Source organism: Myripristis murdjan, chromosome 9 (assembly GCF_902150065.1).
Source record: "Myripristis murdjan chromosome 9, fMyrMur1.1, whole genome shotgun sequence".
NCBI lineage: Eukaryota > Metazoa > Chordata > Actinopteri > Holocentriformes > Holocentridae > Myripristis > Myripristis murdjan.
In genome coordinates, this window is record NC_043988.1 from 16,793,258 (window position 1) to 16,815,542 (window position 22,285).

The 22,285-nt window shown below is 41.1% G+C and overlaps 2 protein-coding genes and 2 long non-coding RNA genes across 4 annotated transcripts; 2 read left to right on the forward strand and 2 right to left on the reverse strand.

The window, feature by feature from the left end:
• The first annotated feature begins 5,412 nt into the window (after positions 1 to 5,412).
• On the forward strand, positions 5,413 to 6,517 carry LOC115364718 (betaine--homocysteine S-methyltransferase 1-like). Its single transcript, XM_030059278.1, has 3 exons — positions 5,413 to 5,497; positions 5,935 to 6,067; positions 6,357 to 6,517. The coding sequence occupies exons 1-3, from the start codon at positions 5,480 to 5,482 to the stop codon at positions 6,515 to 6,517; spliced, it is 312 nt and encodes a 103-aa protein (XP_029915138.1). The 5' UTR covers positions 5,413 to 5,479.
• A 147-nt stretch (positions 6,518 to 6,664) lies between these two features.
• Positions 6,665 to 7,882, reverse strand: LOC115365721 (uncharacterized). The gene is made up of 2 exons (XR_003928785.1): positions 7,761 to 7,882; positions 6,665 to 6,857 (listed from the first exon to the last, which is right to left on the reverse strand). It is a non-coding gene; the product is annotated as an uncharacterized LOC115365721 (long non-coding RNA).
• Positions 7,883 to 15,985: 8,103 nt separating this feature from the next.
• Positions 15,986 to 17,094, forward strand: LOC115364719 (betaine--homocysteine S-methyltransferase 1-like). The gene is made up of 3 exons (XM_030059279.1): positions 15,986 to 16,070; positions 16,512 to 16,644; positions 16,934 to 17,094. Exons 1-3 carry the CDS (start codon positions 16,053 to 16,055, stop codon positions 17,092 to 17,094), a joined length of 312 nt encoding a protein of 103 aa, XP_029915139.1. The 5' UTR covers positions 15,986 to 16,052.
• A 147-nt stretch (positions 17,095 to 17,241) lies between these two features.
• Positions 17,242 to 18,552, reverse strand: LOC115365616 (uncharacterized). The gene is made up of 2 exons (XR_003928773.1): positions 18,338 to 18,552; positions 17,242 to 17,434 (listed from the first exon to the last, which is right to left on the reverse strand). It is a non-coding gene; the product is annotated as an uncharacterized LOC115365616 (long non-coding RNA).
• Between the last annotated feature and the right edge of the window lie 3,733 nt (positions 18,553 to 22,285).

Below are 22,285 nucleotides of genomic sequence, written 5' to 3' on the forward strand. Positions count from 1 at the left end.
ATCTTTGCTGCTGTGTCCTTCAGGGCTTTCCTCTCCTCATTCCAGATGTGTTCCTTTATGGAGCTCTCTGCTGTCTGAGCTTCCAGGAGGCCTTTAAGGTACTTGGAGGTACTGTCTGCCATGGTGCTCAGCCTGGCATTTTCCCTCTTGATGTTGACAGACTCCAGTTGGAGAGCCTCGTTGTGAGCTCTCAGGCTCTTCATCTCCAGGTCCTGTTGCTGCTTCTCAACAGTCATTTTTTTCAGGGCCTCCCAGAGCCAAGCCATCTTTTGCGGTGGAAGAAACAAATCACATTTATTCACGTTACTGTAACTGAGTAGCTTTTCTGTGTACTTTTGTGAGTATTTTTTAAATTAAGCAATCTCAGTTTTTGTTTAAGTACATTTTTGCTTCAGTATTGTACTTCACTACATTTTAAATCAGATCCATTACAGAGAACAAATGATCAATGACAGATTGTGGAACCTTTTCAACGTCAGCAGAGATCTGAGGAGGAATCTTCTGCTCCATTTGTTTGAGGGTCTCCTCCTGTGTTTTGGTGTTGGCATCAGACTGGTCAATAATAGCCCCGTCAGAGACGGCCTGGTGTCTGGTTGCCCAGTTGATCTCATCGTGGGGCATTTTAGCCCAGTCAGGGATAGCCAAGTCAACTTCAGTCCAGTCCGGGACATCCTGCTCCATGATGGTAGCCCAGTCCATTGTATCCTGGTTCACAGGGTCCTGGTCTGTGGTGTCCTGTTTCAGTGTCCAAATTTCCCAGGCACATTTTAATAAGCTTAAGCGATTGCTTATGTTGTAGTGTTACCAGTAACTAAATACATTTACTTACATTACTGTAACTGAATAGCTTTTTGGTGTACTTGTACTTTTTTGAGTTTTTTAAAAAGTCAGTAATTTTAGTTTTCCTTCAGTCCATTTTTGCTTCAGTATTGTACTTCACACTACATTTTAAATCAGATGCAGTACAGAGAACAAATGATCAATGACAGATTGTGGAACCTTTTCAACGTCAGCAGAGATCTGAGGAGGAATCTTCTGCTCCATTTGTTGGCAGGTCTCCTCCTGTGTTGTGGTGTTGGCATCAGACTGGTCAATAATAGCCCCGTCAGAGACGGCCTGGTGTCTGGTTGCCCAGTTGATCTCATCGTGGGGCATTTTAGCCCAGTCAGGGATAGCCAGGTCAACTTCAGTCCAGTCTGGGAGTTCCTGCTCCACGATGGTAGCCCAGTCCACTGTTTCCTGGTTCACAGGGTCCTGGTCAGCAGTGTCTTGGTCCATGGTGGTCTGGTTCTTCTTCCACCAATCAGGACCAAGCAGCAGATGTGGGGTGCCACAGCCTCCCCCTCCCTCTGGAACCTTCTCCCCGAGCCCATCTGAGACGGCAACGACCTGTCAGGGTTCAAATCCTTCATCAGAGCTGCTTTTACTGTGCACTTCATGTTGTGTGTTAGACATGTTTTTACTCAGTTGCTTTTCATGATCATTGTAACTTGTAGAGTGTCTCTGAATTCTCTGAAAATAAAATCTATTATTGTTATTATTATTGTTGTCAATGCAGTTTGGTTTGCAGACATTTACTGAGCAGCATCTTCTAGCTTCTGTTTGATTTAGAGAGCCTCATTATGATTTTATTATTTTAACTTACAATAAAATGACATGGTTCAAGTTCAAGTTGATTTTACCACTGTTTCCAGTGTCAAAGGGCTTCACATGCCTACAAGTTTGCAGCCAACAGAAGCTCAACTCCCTGACTTCATCCTCACAGAGGCAACAAACACAACAGTTCAAAGACTAACATGTATTATAGCATTTCTGTCTCAAAACTGCGAACTGCACCTTTAATGTCCTGGCTGCTCCAGAACAAACACAAATAATTTGCTCTAAACTGCAAAATATGTGACTCTGTCAAACTGAAATGGCGTTACTCACCTCAGATGGCTGGGTGGATGAAGCCAGCAGAGATGCTGCTTCTTTCTTCTGAGGAATTTCTTTCCTCTGAGGAAAAAAAAAATACAAGATTTGTAACGAGAGAAATGACAATTTACTGCTTTTGAAAGAAACAAAAACGCGAAAATACTCAGCGAGAAAAAAAAATCAGAAGGAAATCCAAAGCAGCAGCCGCTAAAAGTCAGGATGAAATATTTGCTCAGCGTCTCGTCTTACCTTGTTTCTTCTCTTTCGCTCAGTTTTCTTCATGTCTGTAAATCTAAAACAAGGAATCAAAACCGCTTATCACTTATTTATTCATGCCCACTGCATAAGTGTGATTAAAAGTAGGCCTATTAATATTAGCCTTAGGAAATATGAGATTTGGAGTGAAGCTCACCTCTCACCGACTCGCTCTGATGCAGTTTGTGTTTGTCATGGATTTTCAGCCTCTTGGTTTTTGTTCCGTCATAAAGACCATTATGATGATCCCGCTGTCGCTTCCAGGCCGTAGTCACTCGGCTGGTGTCAGGAGGGTCAAAGAGAAGTCACTTACAAAAAAAAAAAAAAATACTGAAGCAATGACTCGAATATTATTTATTCATTTATTCGTTTACATGTTTATTTTGTTCTATTTTTATTTTATTTTATTCCATTTTATTTCATTTTATTTTATTTTATTTTATCTGACTGAACAACGTCGTGGTGCTGAGCGGTCGCAGCTTTTTATGGATCTGAAATCAAAAATCACCGCAGCGCAAAAATACAAGCTCAGTTTACAGTAATGCTCATTATCACAAAGAACTGCGGGAATCCGATTAATAATCAATACATCAATAAACAGGAGAATACAATTCAAGTATCACAGCAAAACTAGAAGTCACTATAACATGTAATAGTAGTATCACAGATAAAAAATAAAACATTAAAGCATTTTGTGATAAAGTCTCACTATATTGATTAATTATCCGCTGTAAGAATATTACAGGAACATTTTGAAAATCAAAGTTTCTGATATTTATTGATGCCTAAAAAGATGATGTAAAGTTATGTAACATAAATGCTTCAGCACTTCATATTAAACTTTATTTTCATACGTTTAGGGTGGCCTCAGCTAAAATAGGCCACTTTTTGGTAAATGATTTGTAAGACCATCAAATAAGCTCTGCATGAGATCTAACGATGTTTTTATAAATGAGCATGGGTCTCTTTAATATTTATGTGTTAACAATGTGAAAAATACAATTGTTTAGGAATTATGAGAGTTAGAGCATCAGCAGGTTAATTTCCTCTGGAGCTCCAGCACAGTGTTCAGGTAAAATGGGCCAATATGAAGATTGTTTCCAGCTGAAATCATTTTCATTTGAACAGTCAATTGACTGTCACTGCTGTCTTTGGTTCTCCAACAACATCCTAAATACATGTCATGCAATAAAAAGTTGAACTCATGTTTCATTGAAAATGCATTTAAAAATGAACTTCACTGATCATGTATGGATTTGTGTTTTCTGTGCATTGGTGTATTTGTGTCTGTTTTGTGTATGTGTTTGTGTTTGTGTGTGTGTGTGTGTGTGTGTGTGTGTGTGTGTGTGTGTCTGCATGCATGCTTGTTATTCTGTTAAAAATTGGAACATCTTTGACAAAAAAAAACAAAAAAAAAAACATCAAAAAGCATTACCACTTCCTGTAGTGAGGTCTTAACTTCTCATCTAGTCAGGTCTCGTCACATTCTTTGCAGATGAGACTATCATCATCATCATCTTCATCTTCATTGTCATCACAGAAGCCTTCATCTTCACCTCTCAGTCCTTTGGTTCATTCATATCACCGTACACTTTCTGGCAATCTTAAAACGACTTCACGGGAACTTCTCAAGACCTATGAACCTGTTTTGTGGCCTCAATTTCTGTTTAATTTTTGTGTAATAGTGTGTGTGTGTGTGTGTGTGTGTGTGTGTGTGTGTGTGGCCCATTTTAGTTTAACCAGCTAGCTAAAATAGGCCAGTACCTAAAATGATTTTATTTTATTTTATTTTTAAGAGAAGTTTGATGCATTCCCCATGATGTTGATGACTTAGGCTATGTTTTATTCAATGTAGTAATTAACTCATTAAATAATAGGAGTAATTTTAAGAACACACACACACACACACACACACACACATATATACATATATATATATATATATATATATATATATATATATATATATACATATATATACACATACATATATATATAGAATCTGTAATATCATAACACATGAACAGTACGCTGTCATCGCAGGTGGTACTGCTGACATGGACTGTGATGAACATGTTCATGCGTACTGTACAGAGGAGCAAAATAATGAAAACTCTCTGCTTCGTATCGACCAGCTCGCCTGTTTGAAACCTTTGACAAGCAGTTTGATGACAGTGACAGAGCACATTGTTCCCTACTGTCACAAAAAATGTTTTTAAATGTTGGTATGTGGTGCATGTTTTAAATAAATGTGTTTCAGTTATACATGACCTCATTATTTTTAGTGAGCCTTATTTTATAAATTTTTTTAGTAATTCAGAAGATCTATTTTTACACCTGACACTGTTAAAATGAGTGAAACACTTGTATAGTTACTAAACAATCCTGTGAGTGTCAGTTTGACATGAATGTTGAGTGACATGAATGTGTTGAGAAAAACTAACAGTGGTTGGTGTTATGAAGTGTTAAATTTTAACTCCATAATGAGTTAATAATTACACTAAATTAGTGTTCAAGTAACAACTCTGCAAAAAGAGTTAAATTAATGTGTATGTGGACCCATACACACACTGCAAAAGTGTGTGTATGGGTCAAGTGCAGAGTCTTTGGCAGAAATTGATTCCCCCTGATGATTTCTCATGAGGACACATGTATTTACAAAACTTACAAATTAGAATTTTTTTTTTTTTTTTTTTTTGTAAAGCTAGATCTCAATCTCAACTAAAACTTCCTCAAAAAGTGAATAGTGTGAAACAGTGTGAACAAACAAGAGTGCACAATATGTTCTACATATGCGGGACACTTAAGTGCACGAAAGAGGTGAATCCAGATGAAAATCATTGATCTGTTATTGTTTCCACTCTTAAATCTACACCAGTAACAAAGGAGATATCAGAGGAGCAGACAAGCTAGAACAGGATTTGTGAGCTTTGAAATGAGCAGGATGTGGATTGTGCAAAAGGGAATTCAGGTCAATATCAGGAAACTGCCCTGATAATATTTTGAACATTGAGTGCAGTGATGCTGGATTAAGAGAAATGTGTTCAGTCCACTCAGTAGGGGGTGAGAAATTGCACTGAGGGATTAGTACTGACATGCAGCCGATCAACTGTCAGCCAACCCAGTGGTGCAGATATCAAGCTATACTTAGTATCATGGTGTGTATATAAATATATCTACAACTAAAGCAGTATTTCCCTCAGCATCTTCCTGGTATTTTTGAGAAAAACATCTAACCCTTCTTCTGAGGATTGGCTGTAGTGGGAATTCCTCCCCTGTTTTTGCAAACCAGCAGAGACAATTGTCCACGATGGATAGCAAGAAGAAGGTATGTCAAAGATATAGAATGACACTCATGTATGCTGCTCTCTTTTGGTGGTTTTGTGTATGCATGTGGTCTTGTCTCTCACGTGCAGCTGTCCTGCTTGACAAAACTGTCCAAGATACTATGACTAATCACTTTAAATTATGTTTTACTGTGGATTTTTCTTGTTCAATCTTACACTGCAAATATTTAAGTCTATAAAATACAGAGGAAAACTGAGTAATTAAAACCCTTTTAGCTGAATTTGGCAAGCCTTATGTTGAGTGATAATGCTCTGAGAGCTGCCTCATACTCGAGATACCTGTTGATTACCTGAGCTCCTGCAGCCTGGAGGGGTATGACAACTGTTATGTAACTGTTTGTGCATGCAGGTATCATCATGGTGTGTGCATTGATATGTATGCTTTTCTGTGTGTGTGTGTGTGTGTGTGTGTGTGTAGGGTATCTTGGAGCGGCTGAATGCTGGGGAGGTGGTTGTAGGTGATGGAGGTTATGTGTTGCAACTGGAGCGCCGTGGTTATGTGAAGGCAGGACACTGGACACCTGAGGCTGCTGTAGAGCACCCTGAAGCAGGTATAACTCTCTGCAGATACAATACCATAACATTATAGTAGAGGTAGGGCAGCTGTAGCATGGGTATAATAAACCGCTGGTATAATTTAATGTGTTAGGTAATTGAAAGGTAGTTCAGCGATGTTGTGATCTGTCTGATAAGGGAATTATTTCAGTGAAGATAATAGCTGCTCATTGTACCATTTCTGTCTCACTTATTGTCAACATCATTGCGTCAACTCTTAAAAGCTCTTTAATAATCCTTAAACAATGTGACTGTGAGCCACACCTCTTCCTCTCTCTCTGTCAGTGCTGCAGCTGCACAGGGAGTTCCTGAGGGCCGGAGCTGATGTGATGCAGACGTTCACTTTCTACAGCAGTGAGGACAAGCTGAAGATAAGTGGCAATGTCACCACCATCACCGTCAGTATGCTTTTTGTCAAAAGGACTAGAGATGTTTTGTCATCATGAAACATCATGAAACTTATCTCCACATCGGTGTGACACCCTCCTCCCAATCATCCCTACAACATCGGTAGAGGTATTTAGTCAAAGATATTGACATTTGAGTTCGTCCCTCAGCTTGTATACAAACTGATTAATAAATAGAAAGAGAACCTCAGCAAGTCTGTGGGTGAGGGGTCCTTCTGTGCACTGCAGCCCTCAGGAGCTTGGGGATTATTCAGCTCCCCGGTCTAGAGTGTGTGACCGGGGTCCCCCACATCATCAGACGGGTCCATCTCCACTCACTGATGCTGCTTGGTGGGACAGGGCAGTCCCACAGCTGCCAGTCCAGGCCGCTTCAGATCAGCTGGGGGTTAATCCAAACCAAATTAGTGTTGTTCATCTACAGTCAGGGGCCCTGCCAGGGATTTTGGGCCCCATGAAAAGGAATCTTATTGGGCCCTTATGTAGCCGGCTAATAGGCAAACCATTTTATTTCAGGCCTTTCGGGGGCCCCCTACCACATTGTGGCCCTGGGTAATAAGTCCTGCTTTTCCCCCCTCTACGACGCCCCTGTCTACAGTGTGTGGATTACAGATCTCCACTGTCTCTACAGCCTGAGCCAGGGCTGCCTCTGCTGCGTTATAACCACAACAGAGCTCAGCGCAGGCCATCAGATCAGTGGCGCTACTTTCTGCACAAAATGAATCCATCAAACTGATATCCAATTTCCTCAGGAGACAGTGAAGAACAAAGACACAGCACAAAGTCTTACAGATAATGATTACTGGCTATATTAATCCTAAAAAAGACAGGGTGAACACAGTCATGGAGATGGCACGGACACAAATTAAATCGTTTTCACAGGCTGCTGTTCTACAAATTAAATAGTTTTCACAGGCTGCTGTTCTCCTACTGAGAGGTTAGAAACGTCAGTGCACCGAGGTCCACTTGGAAGTTTAGGAAGACTTGCGCAACATTAGCAGAAATTTGATTTTGCGAGTACTTTAAAATACTTCACATGAATCTGCTTATACTGCGTTAACAAATACACGCATCGGCACTAAAATAACGTTACTTTCAACCCACAAGGAGTTTTTTTCAGACTGGGGATAAGCGGGGCAGCCCTACAACAAGCAACGTATTTATGCATTTGGTTTTGCAGGGGAAAATATTAACCCTCGGTAGGTCACGGTGTTTATAAGCAAGCAGATTAAAACAAAAAAATATTCTGCCGTACAAAAAAAGATCCATGATTCAAATCGCCTACCTTGTTTACTTGAGGTGAACCATGAATCAAACTCAAACAGCAGCGAGACTCTTCCACGTCCTACTTGAAGTTACGAAGGTAGTTAGCAGTCTGGCCTTAACAAATGTTGATTATGCAGAGGAAAAAAAATACTGTAAGTGTTCAATATGTGAAAATAGCTGCCGTGGCAATGTTTTCATAGGCGTAAATCGATGCTTTTCAGTCTAAAAGCCCGCCAGGAAGTGACACCACAGAAGCCAAAAACTCTGTCAGCGACGCAGCGCCCCCTTCAGGTTTAATGTGAGTATGGGGACTGTAGCTGTAACGTGACCTGGTGGCCTTTTACAGTCAGCGCATCACCATCAGCAACTGACAAGGTTTTGTGTGAAGTCCATTTAGCACCAGAAAGAGACAAACTGTGTTCCCATTTCCCAGTAAACAGTCAGTGAGCAAAATATCCAGCATCCTGCAGCAGGAAACACCATTAAGGCAAGGCCATAACACCCATATACATCGAGAGGTACAAGTCCCTCCCCACCCCCCCATGTTCAGGCACTCCAAACCCCCCACCCCAACCCCCACCCTCCTGGAATATATTAGCAATTGCTGGAATATATTAGCAATTCAATGTTCGGGATATCTGTCCCCCCAATGCTGAAATAGTGGTTTCAGCCCTGCATTAAGGGGTTTTAAATTAATACGAGAATGCTGTGAGATGCTCCTAAAAGGTATGATATCCTCCTAAATGCTGTGAGATGCTCCTAAAAGGTTCCATTTATGTAATTTTAAAGGGTCCTGAAACAGTAAGTCAACAGTACTAAATTACTTGTTGGTTTCACCTTAATTTGATAAAACTTATATTTCCTGAATTATCCCTGAAATGCTTCATAAAACATAAAAACCTGAATTTACACCTCAAATGGAATAAAGTATTTTCAGGACACTGTTAAATACAAATGACAAACTGCACACTCATGAACGAGCCCACAAACTGGGAGTGTGAAGGAAAGGAAGAGCCAAACAGAAACATGAATTGCATCATATACAATTTCTCCAGATAACCCTGAACACATTAGTTACATTTCATTATTTTTTGATGTTATAAACTGCATCAGTGCACAAGTTGAGTTGATTTTTTATTGATAGATAGATAGATTGATTGATTGATTGATTGATTGATTGATTGGTTGATTCATTCATTCATTTCTTATTGGAATTATGTACAAACTATTAAACTATTGACAAACTATATACAAGCTGAGTCCAGTCACACTGTGTATGTGTGATGCTGCTGTCCGGCTTCAGCCGGACGAGCAGCGGTCTCCTCCACCGAACAGCCGGCTCCACACACTCTTCTTCTTCTTCTTTTTGCTCTTCAGCTCCTGAAACCACAAAGTCAATTTGTTGCATTACATTTCAAAAGACTTAAAGACTTGCTGTACTCAAAAAAGATATTTCCACAACAGAAATATTAATCCATATACACAATATATATGCATTCATTTGCAGCAAATGCAGTTTCTGCTATAAATGAAGGCCACATGTCTCAGTCAAATTTACAAAGTTCTCTGAACCACAACAACACAGTGGCTCTTTTCACTCAGAACCAAAAGAACACAACGAGACTTGATCGTCAGTCCTTCTCCTTCCAAAATAATCAGTGAGACGACTGTACCTGAAGCTCGGCGTTCATGTCGGCCTGGACTTTGAGCTGCTCTTCCAGTGAGCTCCTCTCCTTCTCCCACTCCTGTTCCCTCAGCAGCCACATGATCTCCTTTGTGCTGCTGTCCTCCTCCATGCTCCTGACGCTCTTCCTCCAGCTGTCCTCCTTTACAGTAAGCTCTATCTGGCACTCCTTCCACCTCCTCGTGCTCTCTTTCTGAGCACTTTGGGCCTGGCTGAGTTGGCTCAGGAGACCTTCATTGTCCTCTGTGAGGGCCGCCACAGTGCTGGTGAAGGAGGCAACCATTGACTGTCTGAGCGTCCTCTCCATGTCCAGCAGAGAGCTCTTCTTCTGGCAGCTGTCCTCCAGGAGAGAGATCTGGGACAGCAGGTGGCTCTCGGAGGCTTTTGATTCCTCCTCCCACTGTTTCCTCTGGTTGTTGCTCAGGTGTTCTTGGAGGGAGGAAACCATGTCTCCCATCTCCTGGCATTTCTCTCGAACTTCAGTGTGTGTCTCTGTGAGGAGGGACAGTTTCTCAGCTAGGGTTTCCATCTTCTCCTCAAGCTGTTTCTTCTCTCTCTCCACAGAGGACAGCTTCACAGTCAGAGCCTGTCTTTCTTCAGTCCACACTTTTGTATTGTCTTCCAGTTTCTCTCGGGCCTCTCTCAGATCCCTCTCCATCTTTGCTGCTGTGTCCTTCAGGGCTTTCCTCTCCTCATTCCAGATGTGTTCCTTTATGGAGCTCTCTGCTGTCTGAGCTTCCAGGAGGCCTTTAAGGTACTTGGAGGTACTGTCTGCCATGGTGCTCAGCCTGGCATTTTCCCTCTTGATGTTGACAGACTCCAGTTGGAGAGCCTCGTTGTGAGCTCTCAGGCTCTTCATCTCCAGGTCCTGTTGCTGCTTCTCAACAGTCACTTTTTTCAGGGCCTCCCAGAGCCAAGCCATCTTTTGCGGTGGAAGAAACAAATCACATTTATTCACGTTACTGTAATTGAGTAGCTTTTCTGTGTACTTTTGTGAGTATTTTTTAAATTAAGCAATCTCAGTTTTTGTTTAAGTACATTTTTGCTTCAGTATTGTACTTCACTACATTTTAAATCAGATCCATTACAGAGAACAAATGATCAATGACAGATTGTGGAACCTTTTCAACGTCAGCAAAGATCTGAGGAGGAATCTTCTGCTCCATTTGTTTGAGGGTCTCCTCGTGTGTTTTGGTGTTGGCATCAGACTGGTCAATAATAGCCCCGTCAGAGATGGCCTGGTGTCTGCTTGCCCAGTTGATCTCATCGTGGAGCATTTTAGCCCAGTCAGGGATAGCCAGGTCAACTTCAGTCCAGTCCGGGGCATCCTGCTCCATGATGGTAGCCCAGTCCATTGTATCCTGGTTCACAGGGTCCTGGTCTGTGGTGTCCTGTTTCAGTGTCCACATTTCCCAGGCACATTTTAATAAGCTTAAGCAATTGCTTATGTTGTAGTATTACCAGTAACTAAATAAATTTACTTACATTACTGTAACTGAATAGCTTTTTGGTGTACTTGTACTTTTTTGAGTTTTTTAAAAAGTCAGTAATTTTAGTTTTCCTTCAGTCCATTTTCGCTTCAGTATTGTACTTCGCTCCATTTTAAATCAGATCCATTACAGAGAACAAATGATCAATGACAGATTGTGGAACCTTTTCAACGTCAGCAGAGATCTGAGGAGGAATCTTCTGCTCCATTTGTTGGCAGGTCTCCTCATGTGTTATGGTGTTGGCATCAGACTGGTCAATAACAGCCCTGTCAGAGACGGCCTGGTGTCTGGTTGCCCAGTTGATCTCATCGTGGGGCATTTTAGCCCAGTCAGGGATAGCCAGGTCAACTTCAGTCCAGTCCGGGACATCCTGCTCCATGATGGTAGCCCAGTCCATTGTATCCTTGTTCACAGGGTCCTGGTCTGTGGTGTCCTGTTTCAGTGTCCAAATTTACCAGGCACAATTTAATAAGCTTAAGCGATTGCGTATGTTGTAGTGTTACCAGTAACTAAATACATTTACTTACATTACTGTAACTGAATAGCTTTTTGGTGTGCTTGTACTTTTTTGAGTTTTTTAAAAAGTCAGTAATTTTAGTTTTCCTTCAGTCCATTTTTGCTTCAATATTGTACTTCACACTACATTTTAAATCAGATGCAGTACAGAGAACAAATGATCAATGACAGATTGTGGAACCTTTTCAACATCAGCAGAGATCTGAGGAGGAATCTTCTGCTCCATTTGTTGGCAGGTCTCCTCCTGTGTTGTGGTGTCAGACTGGTCAATAATAGCCCCATCACAGACAGCCTGGTGTCTGGTTGCCCAGTTGATCTCATCGTGGGGCATTTTAGCCCAGTCAGGGATAGCCAGGTCAACTTCAGTCCAGTCTGGGAGTTCCTGCTCCACGATGGTAGCCCAGTCCATCATTTCCTGGTTCACAGGGTCCTGGTCAGCAGTGTCTTGGTCCATGGTGGTCTGGTTCTTCTTCCACCAATCAGGACCAAGCAGCAGATTTGGGGTGCCACAGCCTTCCCCTCCCTCTGGAACCTTCTCCCCGAGCCCATCTGAGATGGCAATGACCTGTCAGGGTTCAAATCCTTCATCAGAGCTGCTTTTACTGTGCACTTCATGTTGTGTGTTAGACATGTTTTTACTCAGTTGCTTTTCATGATCATTGTAACTTGTAGAGTGTCTCTGAATTCTCTGAAAATAAAATCTATTATTGTTATTATTATTGTTGTCAATGCAGTTTGGTTTGCAGACATTTACTGAGCAGCATCTTCTAGCTTCTGTTTGATTTAGAGAGCCTCATTCTGATTTTATTATTTTAACTTACAATAAAATGACATGGTTCAAGTTCAAGTTGATTTTACCACTGTTTCCAGTGTCAAAAGGCTTCACATGCCTACAAGTTTGCAGCCAACAGAAGCTCAACTCCCTGACTTCATCCTCACAGAGGCAACAAACACAACAGTTCAAAGACTAACATGTATTATAGCATTTCTGTCTCAAAACTGCGAACTGCACCTTTAATGTCTTGGCTGCTCCAGAACAAACACAAATAATTTGCTCTAAACTGCAAAATATGAGACTCTGTCAAACTGAAATGGCGTTACTCACCTCAGATGGCTGGGTGGATGAAGCCAGCAGAGATGCTGCTTCTTTCTTCTGAGGAATTTCTTTCCTCTGAGGAAAAAAAAAATACAAGATTTGTAACGAGAGAAATGACAATTTACTGCTTTTGAAAGAAACAAAAACGCGAAAATACTCAGCGAGAAAAAAAATCAGAAGGAAATCCAAAGCAGCAGCCGCTAAAAGTCAGGATGAAATATTTGCTCAGCGTCTCGTCTTACCTTGTTTCTTCTCTTTCGCTCAGTTTTCTTCATGTCTGTAAATCTAAAACAAGGAATCAAAACCGCTTATCACTTATTTATTCATGCCCACTGCATAAGTGTGATTAAAAGTAGGCCTATTAATATTAGCCTTAGGAAATATGAGATTTGGAGTGAAGCTCACCTCTCACCGACTCGCTCTGATGCAGTTTGTGTTTGTCATGGATTTTCAGCCTCTTGGTTTTTGTTCCGTCATAAAGACCATTATGATGATCCCGCTGTCGCTTCCAGGCCGGAGTCACTCGGCTGGTGTCAGGAGGGTCAAAGAGAAGTCACTTACAAAAAAAAAAAAAAAAAAAAAAAAAAAAATACTGAAGCAATGACTCGAATATTATTTATTTATTTATTCGTTTACATGTTTATTTTGTTCTATTTTTATTTTATTTTGTTCCATTTTATTTCATTTTATTTTATTTTATCTGACTGAACAACGTCGTGGTGCTGAGCGGTCGCAGCTTTTTATGGATCTGAAATCAAAAATCACCGCAGCGCAAAAATACAAGCTCAGTTTACAGTAATGCTCATTATCACAAAGAACTGCGGGAATCCGATTAATAATCAATACATCAATAAACAGGAGAATACAATTCAAGTATCACAGCAAAACTAGAAGTCACTATAACATGTAATAGTAGTATCACAGATAAAAAATAAAACATTAAAGCATTTTGTGATAAAGTCTCACTATATTGATTAATTATCCGCTGTAAGAATATTACAGGAACATTTTGAAAATCAAAGTTTCTGATATTTATTGATGCCTAAAAAGATGATGTAAAGTTATGTAACATAAATGCTTCAGCACTTCATATTAAACTTTATTTTCATACGTTTAGGGTGGCCTCAGCTAAAATAGGCCACTTTTTGGTAAATGATTTGTAAGACCATCAAATAAGCTCTGCGTGAGATCTAACGATGTTTTTATAAATGAGCATGGGTCTTTTTAATATTTATGTGTTAACAATGTGAAAAATACAATTGTTTAGGAATTATGAGAGTTAGAGCATCAGCAGGTTAATTTCCTCTGGAGCTCCAGCACAGTGTTCAGGTAAAATGGGCCAATATGAAGATTGTTTCCAGCTGAAATCATTTTCATTTGAACAGTCAATTGACTGTCACTGCTGTCTTTGGTTCTCCAACAACATCCTAAATACATGTCATGCAATAAAAAGTTGAACTCATGTTTCATTGAAAATGCATTTAAAAATGAACTTCACTGATCATGTATGGATTTGTGTTTTCTGTGCATTGGTGTATTTGTGTCTGTTTTGTGTATGTGTTTGTGTTTGTGTGTGTGTGTGTGTGTGTGTGTGTGTGTCTGCATGCATGCTTGTTATTCTGTTAAAAATTGGAACATCTTTGACAAAAAAAAAAAAAAAAAACATCAAAAAGCATTACCACTTCCTGTAGTGAGGTCTTAACTTCTCATCTAGTCAGGTCTCGTCACATTCTTTGCAGATGAGACTATCATCATCATCATCTTCATCTTCATTGTCATCACAGAAGCCTTCATCTTCTCCTCTCAGTCCTTTGGTTCATTCATATCACCGTACACTTTCTGGCAATCTTAAAACGACTTCACGGGAACTTCTCAAGACCTATGAACCTGTTTTGTGGCCTCAATTTCTGTTTAATTTCTGTGTAATAGTGTGTGTGTGTGTGTGTGGCCCATTTTAGTTTAACCAGCTAGCTAAAATAGGCCAGTACCTAAAATGATTTTATTTTATTTTATTTTTAAGAGAAGTTTGATGCATTCCCCATGATGTTGATGACTTAGGCTATGTTTTATTCAATGTAGTAATTAACTCATTAAATAATAGGAGTAATTTTAGGAGCACACACACACACACACACACACATATATACATATATATATATATATATATATATATATATATATATATATATATATACACACATACATATATATAGAGAATCTGTAATATCATAACACATGAACAGCACGCTGTCATCGCAGGTGGTACTGCTGACATGGACTGTGATGAACATGTTCATTCGTACTGTACAGAGGAGCAAAATAATGAAAACTCTCTGCTTCGTATCGACCAGCTCGCCTGTTTGAAACCTTTGACAAGCAGTTTGATGACAGTGACACAGCACATTGTTCCCTACTGTCACAAAAAATGTTTTTAAATGTTGGTATGTGGTGCATGTTTTAAATAAATGTGTTTCAGTTATACATGACCTCATTATTTTTAGCGAGCCTTATTTTATAAATTTTTTTAGTAATTCAGAAGATCTATTTTTACACCTGACACTGTTAAAATGAGTGAAACACTTGTATAGTTACTAAACAATCCTGTGAGTGTCAGTTTGACATGAATGTTGAGTGACATGAATGTGTTGAGAAAAACTAACAGTGGTTGGTGTTATGAAGTGTTAAATTTTAACTCCATAATGAGTTAATAATTACACTAAATTAGTGTTCAAGTAACAACTCTGCAAAAAGAGTTAAATTAATGTGTATGTGGACCCATACACACACTGCAAAAGTGTGTGTATGGGTCAAGTGCAGAGTCTTTGGCAGAAATTGATTCCCCCTGATGATTTCTCATGAGGACACATGTATTTACAAAACTTACAAATTAGAATTTTTTTTTTTTTTTTTTTTGTAAAGCTAGATCTCAATCTCAACTAAAACTTCCTCAAAAAGTGAATAGTGTGAAACAGTGTGAACAAACAAGAGTGCACAATATGTTCTACATATGCGGGACACTTAAGTGCACGAAAGAGGTGAATCCAGATGAAAATCATTGATCTGTTATTGTTTCCACTCTTAAATCTACACCAGTAACAAAGGAGATATCAGAGGAGCAGACAAGCTAGAACAGGATTTGTGAGCTTTGAAATGAGCAGGATGTGGATTGTGCAAAAGGGAATTCAGGTCAATATCAGGAAACTGCCCTGATAATATTTTGAACATTGAGTGCAGTGATGCTGGATTAAGAGAAATGTGTTCAGTCCACTCAGTAGGGGGTGAGAAATTGCACTGAGGGATTAGTACTGACATGCAGCCGATCAACTGTCAGCCAACCCAGTGGTGCAGATATCAAGCTATACTTAGTATCATGGTGTGTATATAAATATATCTACAACTAAAGCAGTATTTCCCTCAGCATCTTCCTGGTATTTTTGAGAAAAACATCTAACCCTTCTTCTGAGGATTGGCTGTAGTGGGAATTCCTCCCCTGTTTTTGCAAACCAGCAGAGACAATTGTCCACGATGGATAGCAAGAAGAAGGTATGTCAAAGATATAGAATGACACTCATGTATGCTGCTCTCTTTTGGTGGTTTTGTGTATGCATGTGGTCTTGTCTCTCACGTGCAGCTGTCCTGCTTGACAAAACTGTCCAAGATACTATGACTAATCACTTTAAATTATGTTTTACTGTGGATTTTTCTTGTTCAATCTTACACTGCAAATATTTAAGTCTATAAAATACAGAGGAAAACTGAGTAATTAAAACCCTTTTAGCTGAATTTGGCAAGCCTTATGTTGAGTGATAATGCTCTGAGAGCTGCCTCATACTCGAGATACCTGTTGATTACCTGAGCTCCTGCAGCCTGGAGGGGTATGACAACTGTTATGTAACTGTTTGTGCATGCAGGTATCATCATGGTGTGTGCATTGATATGTATGCTTTTCTGTGTGTGTGTGTGTGTGTGTGTGTGTGTGTGTAGGGTATCTTGGAGCGGCTGAATGCTGGGGAGGTGGTTGTAGGTGATGGAGGTTATGTGTTGCAACTGGAGCGCCGTGGTTATGTGAAGGCAGGACACTGGACACCTGAGGCTGCTGTAGAGCACCCTGAAGCAGGTATAACTCTCTGCAGATACAATACCATAACATTATAGTAGAGGTAGGGCAGCTGTAGCATGGGTATAATAAACCGCTGGTATAATTTAATGTGTTAGGTAATTGAAAGGTAGTTCAGCGATGTTGTGATCTGTCTGATAAGGGAATTATTTCAGTGAAGATAATAGCTGCTCATTGTACCATTTCTGTCTCACTTATTGTCAACATCATTGCGTCAACTCTTAAAAGCTCTTTAATAATCCTTAAACAATGTGACTGTGAGCCACACCTCTTCCTCTCTCTCTGTCAGTGCTGCAGCTGCACAGGGAGTTCCTGAGGGCCGGAGCCGATGTGATGCAGACGTTCACTTTCTACAGCAGTGAGGACAAGCTGAAGATAAGTGGCAATGTCACCACCATCACCGTCAGTATGCTTTTTGTCAAAAGGACTAGAGATGTTTTGTCATCATGAAACATCATGAAACTTATCTCCACATCGGTGTGACACCCTCCTCCCAATCATCCCTACAACATCGGTAGAGGTATTTAGTCAAAGATATTGACATTTGAGTTCGTCCCTCAGCTTGTATACAAACTGATTAATAAATAGAAAGAGAACCTCAGCAAGTCTGTGGGTGAGGGGTCCTTCTGTGCACTGCAGCCCTCAGGAGCTTGGGGATTATTCAGCTCCCCGGTCTAGAGTGTGTGACCGGGGTCCCCCACATCATCAGACGGGTCCATCTCCACTCACTGATGCTGCTTGGTGGGACAGGGCAGTCCCACAGCTGCCAGTCCAGGCCGCTTCAGATCAGCTGGGGGTTAATCCAAACCAAATTAGTGTTGTTCATCTACAGTCAGGGGCCCTGCCAGGGATTTTGGGCCCCATGAAAAGGAATCTTATTGGGCCCTTATGTAGCCGGCTAATAGGCAAACCATTTTATTTCAGGCCTTTCGAGGGCCCCCTACCACATTGTGGCCCTGGGTAATAAGTCCTGCTTTTCCCCCCTCTACGACGCCCCTGTCTACAGTGTGTGGATTACAGATCTCCACTGTCTCTACAGCCTGAGCCAGGGCTGCCTCTGCTGCGTTATAACCACAACAGAGCTCAGCGCAGGCCATCAGATCAGTGGCGCTACTTTCTGCACAAAATGAATCCATCAAACTGATATCCAATTTCCTCAGGAGACAGTGAAGAACAAAGACACAGCACAAAGTCTTACAGATAATGATTACTGGCTATATTAATCCTAAAAAAGACAGGGTGAACACAGTCATGGAGATGGCACGGACACAAATTAAATCGTTTTCACAGGCTGCTGTTCTACAAATTAAATAGTTTTCACAGGCTGCTGTTCTCCTACTGAGAGGTTAGAAACGTCAGTGCACCGAGGTCCACTTGGAAGTTTAGGAAGACTTGCGCAACATTAGCAGAAGTTTGATTTTGCGAGTACTTTAAAATACTTCACATGAATCTGCTTATACTGCGTTAACAAATACACGCATCGGCACTAAAATAACGTTACTTTCAACCCACAAGGAGTTTTTTTCAGACTGGGGATAAGCGGGGCAGCCCTACAACAAGCAACGTATTTATGCATTTGGTTTTGCAGGGGAAAATATTAACCCTCGGTAGGTCACGGTGTTTATAAGCAAGCAGATTAAAACAAAAAAATATTCTGCCGTACAAAAAAAGATCCATGATTCAAATCGCCTACCTTGTTTACTTGAGGTGAACCATGAATCAAACTCAAACAGCAGCGAGACTCTTCCACGTCCTACTTGAAGTTACGAAGGTAGTTAGCAGTCTGGCCTTAACAAATGTTGATTATGCAGAGGAAAAAAAATACTGTAAGTGTTCAATATGTGAAAATAGCTGCCGTGGCAATGTTTTCATAGGCGTAAATCGATGCTTTTCAGTCTAAAAGCCCGCCAGGAAGTGACACCACAGAAGCCAAAAACTCTGTCAGCGACGCAGCGCCCCCTTCAGGTTTAATGTGAGTATGGGGACTGTAGCTGTAACGTGACCTGGTGGCCTTTTACAGTCAGCGCATCACCATCAGCAACTGACAAGGTTTTGTGTGAAGTCCATTTAGCACCAGAAAGAGACAAACTGTGTTCCCATTTCCCAGTAAACAGTCAGTGAGCAAAATATCCAGCATCCTGCAGCAGGAAACACCATTAAGGCAAGGCCATAACACCCATATACATCGAGAGGTACAAGTCCCTCCCCACCCCCCCATGTTCAGGCACTCCAAACCCCCCACCCCAACCCCCACCCTCCTGGAATATATTAGCAATTGCTGGAATATATTAGCAATTCAATGTTCGGGATATCTGTCCCCCCAATGCTGAAATAGTGGTTTCAGCCCTGCATTAAGGGGTTTTAAATTAATACGAGAATGCTGTGAGATGCTCCTAAAAGGTATGATATCCTCCTAAATGCTGTGAGATGCTCCTAAAAGGTTCCATTTATGTAATTTTAAAGGGTCCTGAAACAGTAAGTCAACAGTACTAAATTACTTGTTGGTTTCACCTTAATTTGATAAAACTTATATTTCCTGAATTATCCCTGAAATGCTTCATAAAACATAAAAACCTGAATTTACACCTCAAATGGAATAAAGTATTTTCAGGACACTGTTAAATACAAATGACAAACTGCACACTCATGAACGAGCCCACAAACTGGGAGTGTGAAGGAAAGGAAGAGCCAAACAGAAACATGAATTGCATCATATACAATTTCTCCAGATAACCCTGAACACATTAGTTACATTTCATTATTTTTTGATGTTATAAACTGCATCAGTGCACAAGTTGAGTTGATTTTTTATTGATAGATAGATAGATTGATTGATTGATTGATTGATTGATTGATTGGTTGATTCATTCATTCATTTCTTATTGGAATTATGTACAAACTATTAAACTATTGACAAACTATATACAAGCTGAGTCCAGTCACACTGTGTATGTGTGATGCTGCTGTCCGGCTTCAGCCGGACGAGCAGCGGTCTCCTCCACCGAACAGCCGGCTCCACACACTCTTCTTCTTCTTCTTTTTGCTCTTCAGCTCCTGAAACCACAAAGTCAATTTGTTGCATTACATTTCAAAAGACTTAAAGACTTGCTGTACTCAAAAAAGATATTTCCACAACAGAAATATTAATCCATATACACAATATATATGCATTCATTTGCAGCAAATGCAGTTTCTGCTATAAATGAAGGCCACATGTCTCAGTCAAATTTACAAAGTTCTCTGAACCACAACAACACAGTGGCTCTTTTCACTCAGAACCAAAAGAACACAATGAGACTTGATCGTCAGTCCTTCTCCTTCCAAAATAATCAGTGAGACGACTGTACCTGAAGCTCGGCGTTCATGTCGGCCTGGACTTTGAGCTCCTCTTCCAGTGAGCTCCTCTCCTTCTCCCACTCCTGTTCCCTCAGCAGCCACATGATCTCCTTTGTGCTGCTGTCGTCCTCCATGCTCCTGACGCTCTTCCTCCAGCTGTCCTCCTTTACAGTCAACTCTATCTGGCACTCCTTCCACCTCCTCGTGCTCTCTTTCTGAGCACTTTGGGCCTGGCTGAGTTGGCTCAGGAGACCTTCATTGTCCTCTGTGAGGGCCGCTACAGTGCTGGTGAAGGAGGCAACCATTGACTGTCTGAGCGTCCTCTCCATGTCCAGCAGAGAGCTCTTCTTCTGGCAGCTGTCCTCCAGGAGAGAGATCTGGGACAGCAGGTGGCTCTCGGAGGCTTTTGATTCCTCCTCCCACTGTTTCCTCTGGTTGTTGCTCAGGTGTTCTTGGAGGGAGGAAACCATGTCTCCCATCTCCTGGCATTTCTCTTGAACTTCAGTGTGTTTCACTGTGAGGAGGGACAGTTTCTCGGCTAGGGTTTCCATCTCCTCCTCAAGCTGTTTCTTCTCTCTCTCCACAGAGGACAGCTTCACAGTCAGAGCCTCTCTTTCTTCAGTCCACACTTTTGTATTGTCTTCCAGTTTCTCTCGGGCCTCTTTCAAATCCCTCTCCATCTTTGCTGCTGTGTCCTTCAGGGCTTTCCTCTCCTCATTCCAGATGTGTTCCTTTATGGAGCTCTCTGCTGTCTGAGCTTCCAGGAGGCCTTTAAGGTACTTGGAGGTACTGTCTGCCATGGTGCTCAGCCTGGCATTTTCCCTCTTGATGTTGACAGACTCCAGTTGGAGAGCCTCGTTGTGAGCTCTCAGGCTCTTCATCTCCAGGTCCTGTTGCTGCTTCTCAACAGTCACTTTTTTCAGGGCCTCCCAGAGCCAAGCCATCTTTTGCGGTGGAAGAAACAAATCACATTTATTCACGTTACTGTAATTGAGTAGCTTTTCTGTGTACTTTTGTGAGTATTTTTTAAATTAAGCAATCTCAGTTTTTGTTTAAGTACATTTTTGCTTCAGTATTGTACTTCACTACATTTTAAATCAGATCCATTACAGAGAACAAATGATCAATGACAGATTGTGGAACCTTTTCAACGTCAGCAAAGATCTGAGGAGGAATCTTCTGCTCCATTTGTTTGAGGGTCTCCTCGTGTGTTTTGGTGTTGGCATCAGACTGGTCAATAATAGCCCCGTCAGAGATGGCCTGGTGTCTGCTTGCCCAGTTGATCTCATCGTGGAGCATTTTAGCCCAGTCAGGGATAGCCAGGTCAACTTCAGTCCAGTCCGGGACATCCTGCTCCATGATGGTAGCCCAGTCCATTGTATCCTGGTTCACAGGGTCCTGGTCTGTGGTGTCCTGTTTCAGTGTCCACATTTCCCAGGCACATTTTAATAAGCTTAAGCAATTGCTTATGTTGTAGTATTACCAGTAACTAAATAAATTTACTTACATTACTGTAACTGAATAGCTTTTTGGTGTACTTGTACTTTTTTGAGTTTTTTAAAAAGTCAGTAATTTTAGTTTTCCTTCAGTCCATTTTCGCTTCAGTATTGTACTTCGCTCCATTTTAAATCAGATGCAGTACAGAGAACAAATGATCAATGACAGATTGTGGAACCTTTTCAACGTCAGCAGAGATCTGAGGAGGAATCTTCTGCTCCATTTGTTGGCAGGTCTCCTCATGTGTTATGGTGTTGGCATCAGACTGGTCAATAATAGCCCCGTCAGAGACGGCCTGGTGTCTGGTTGCCCAGTTGATCTCATCGTGGGGCATTTTAGCCCAGTCAGGGATAGCCAGGTCAACTTCAGTCCAGTCTGGGAGTTCCTGCTCCACGATGGTAGCCCAGTCCATCGTTTCCTGGTTCACAGGGTCCTGGTCAGCAGTGTCTTGGTCCATGGTAGTCTGGTTCTTCTTCCACCAATCAGGACCAAGCAGCAGATGTGGGGTGCCACAGCCTTCCCCTCCCTCTGGAACCTTCTCCCCGAGCCCATCTGAGACGGCAACGACCTGTCAGAGTTCAAATCCTTCATCAGAGCTGCTTTTACTGTGCACTTCATGTTGTGTGTTAGACATGTTTTTACTCAGTTGCTTTTCATGATCATTGTAACTTGTAGAGTGTCTCTGAATTCTCTGAAAATAAAATCTATTATTGTTATTATTATTGTTGTCAATGCAGTTTGGTTTGCAGACATTTACTAAGCAGCATCTTCTAGCTTCTGTTTGATTTCGAGAGCCTCATTATGATTT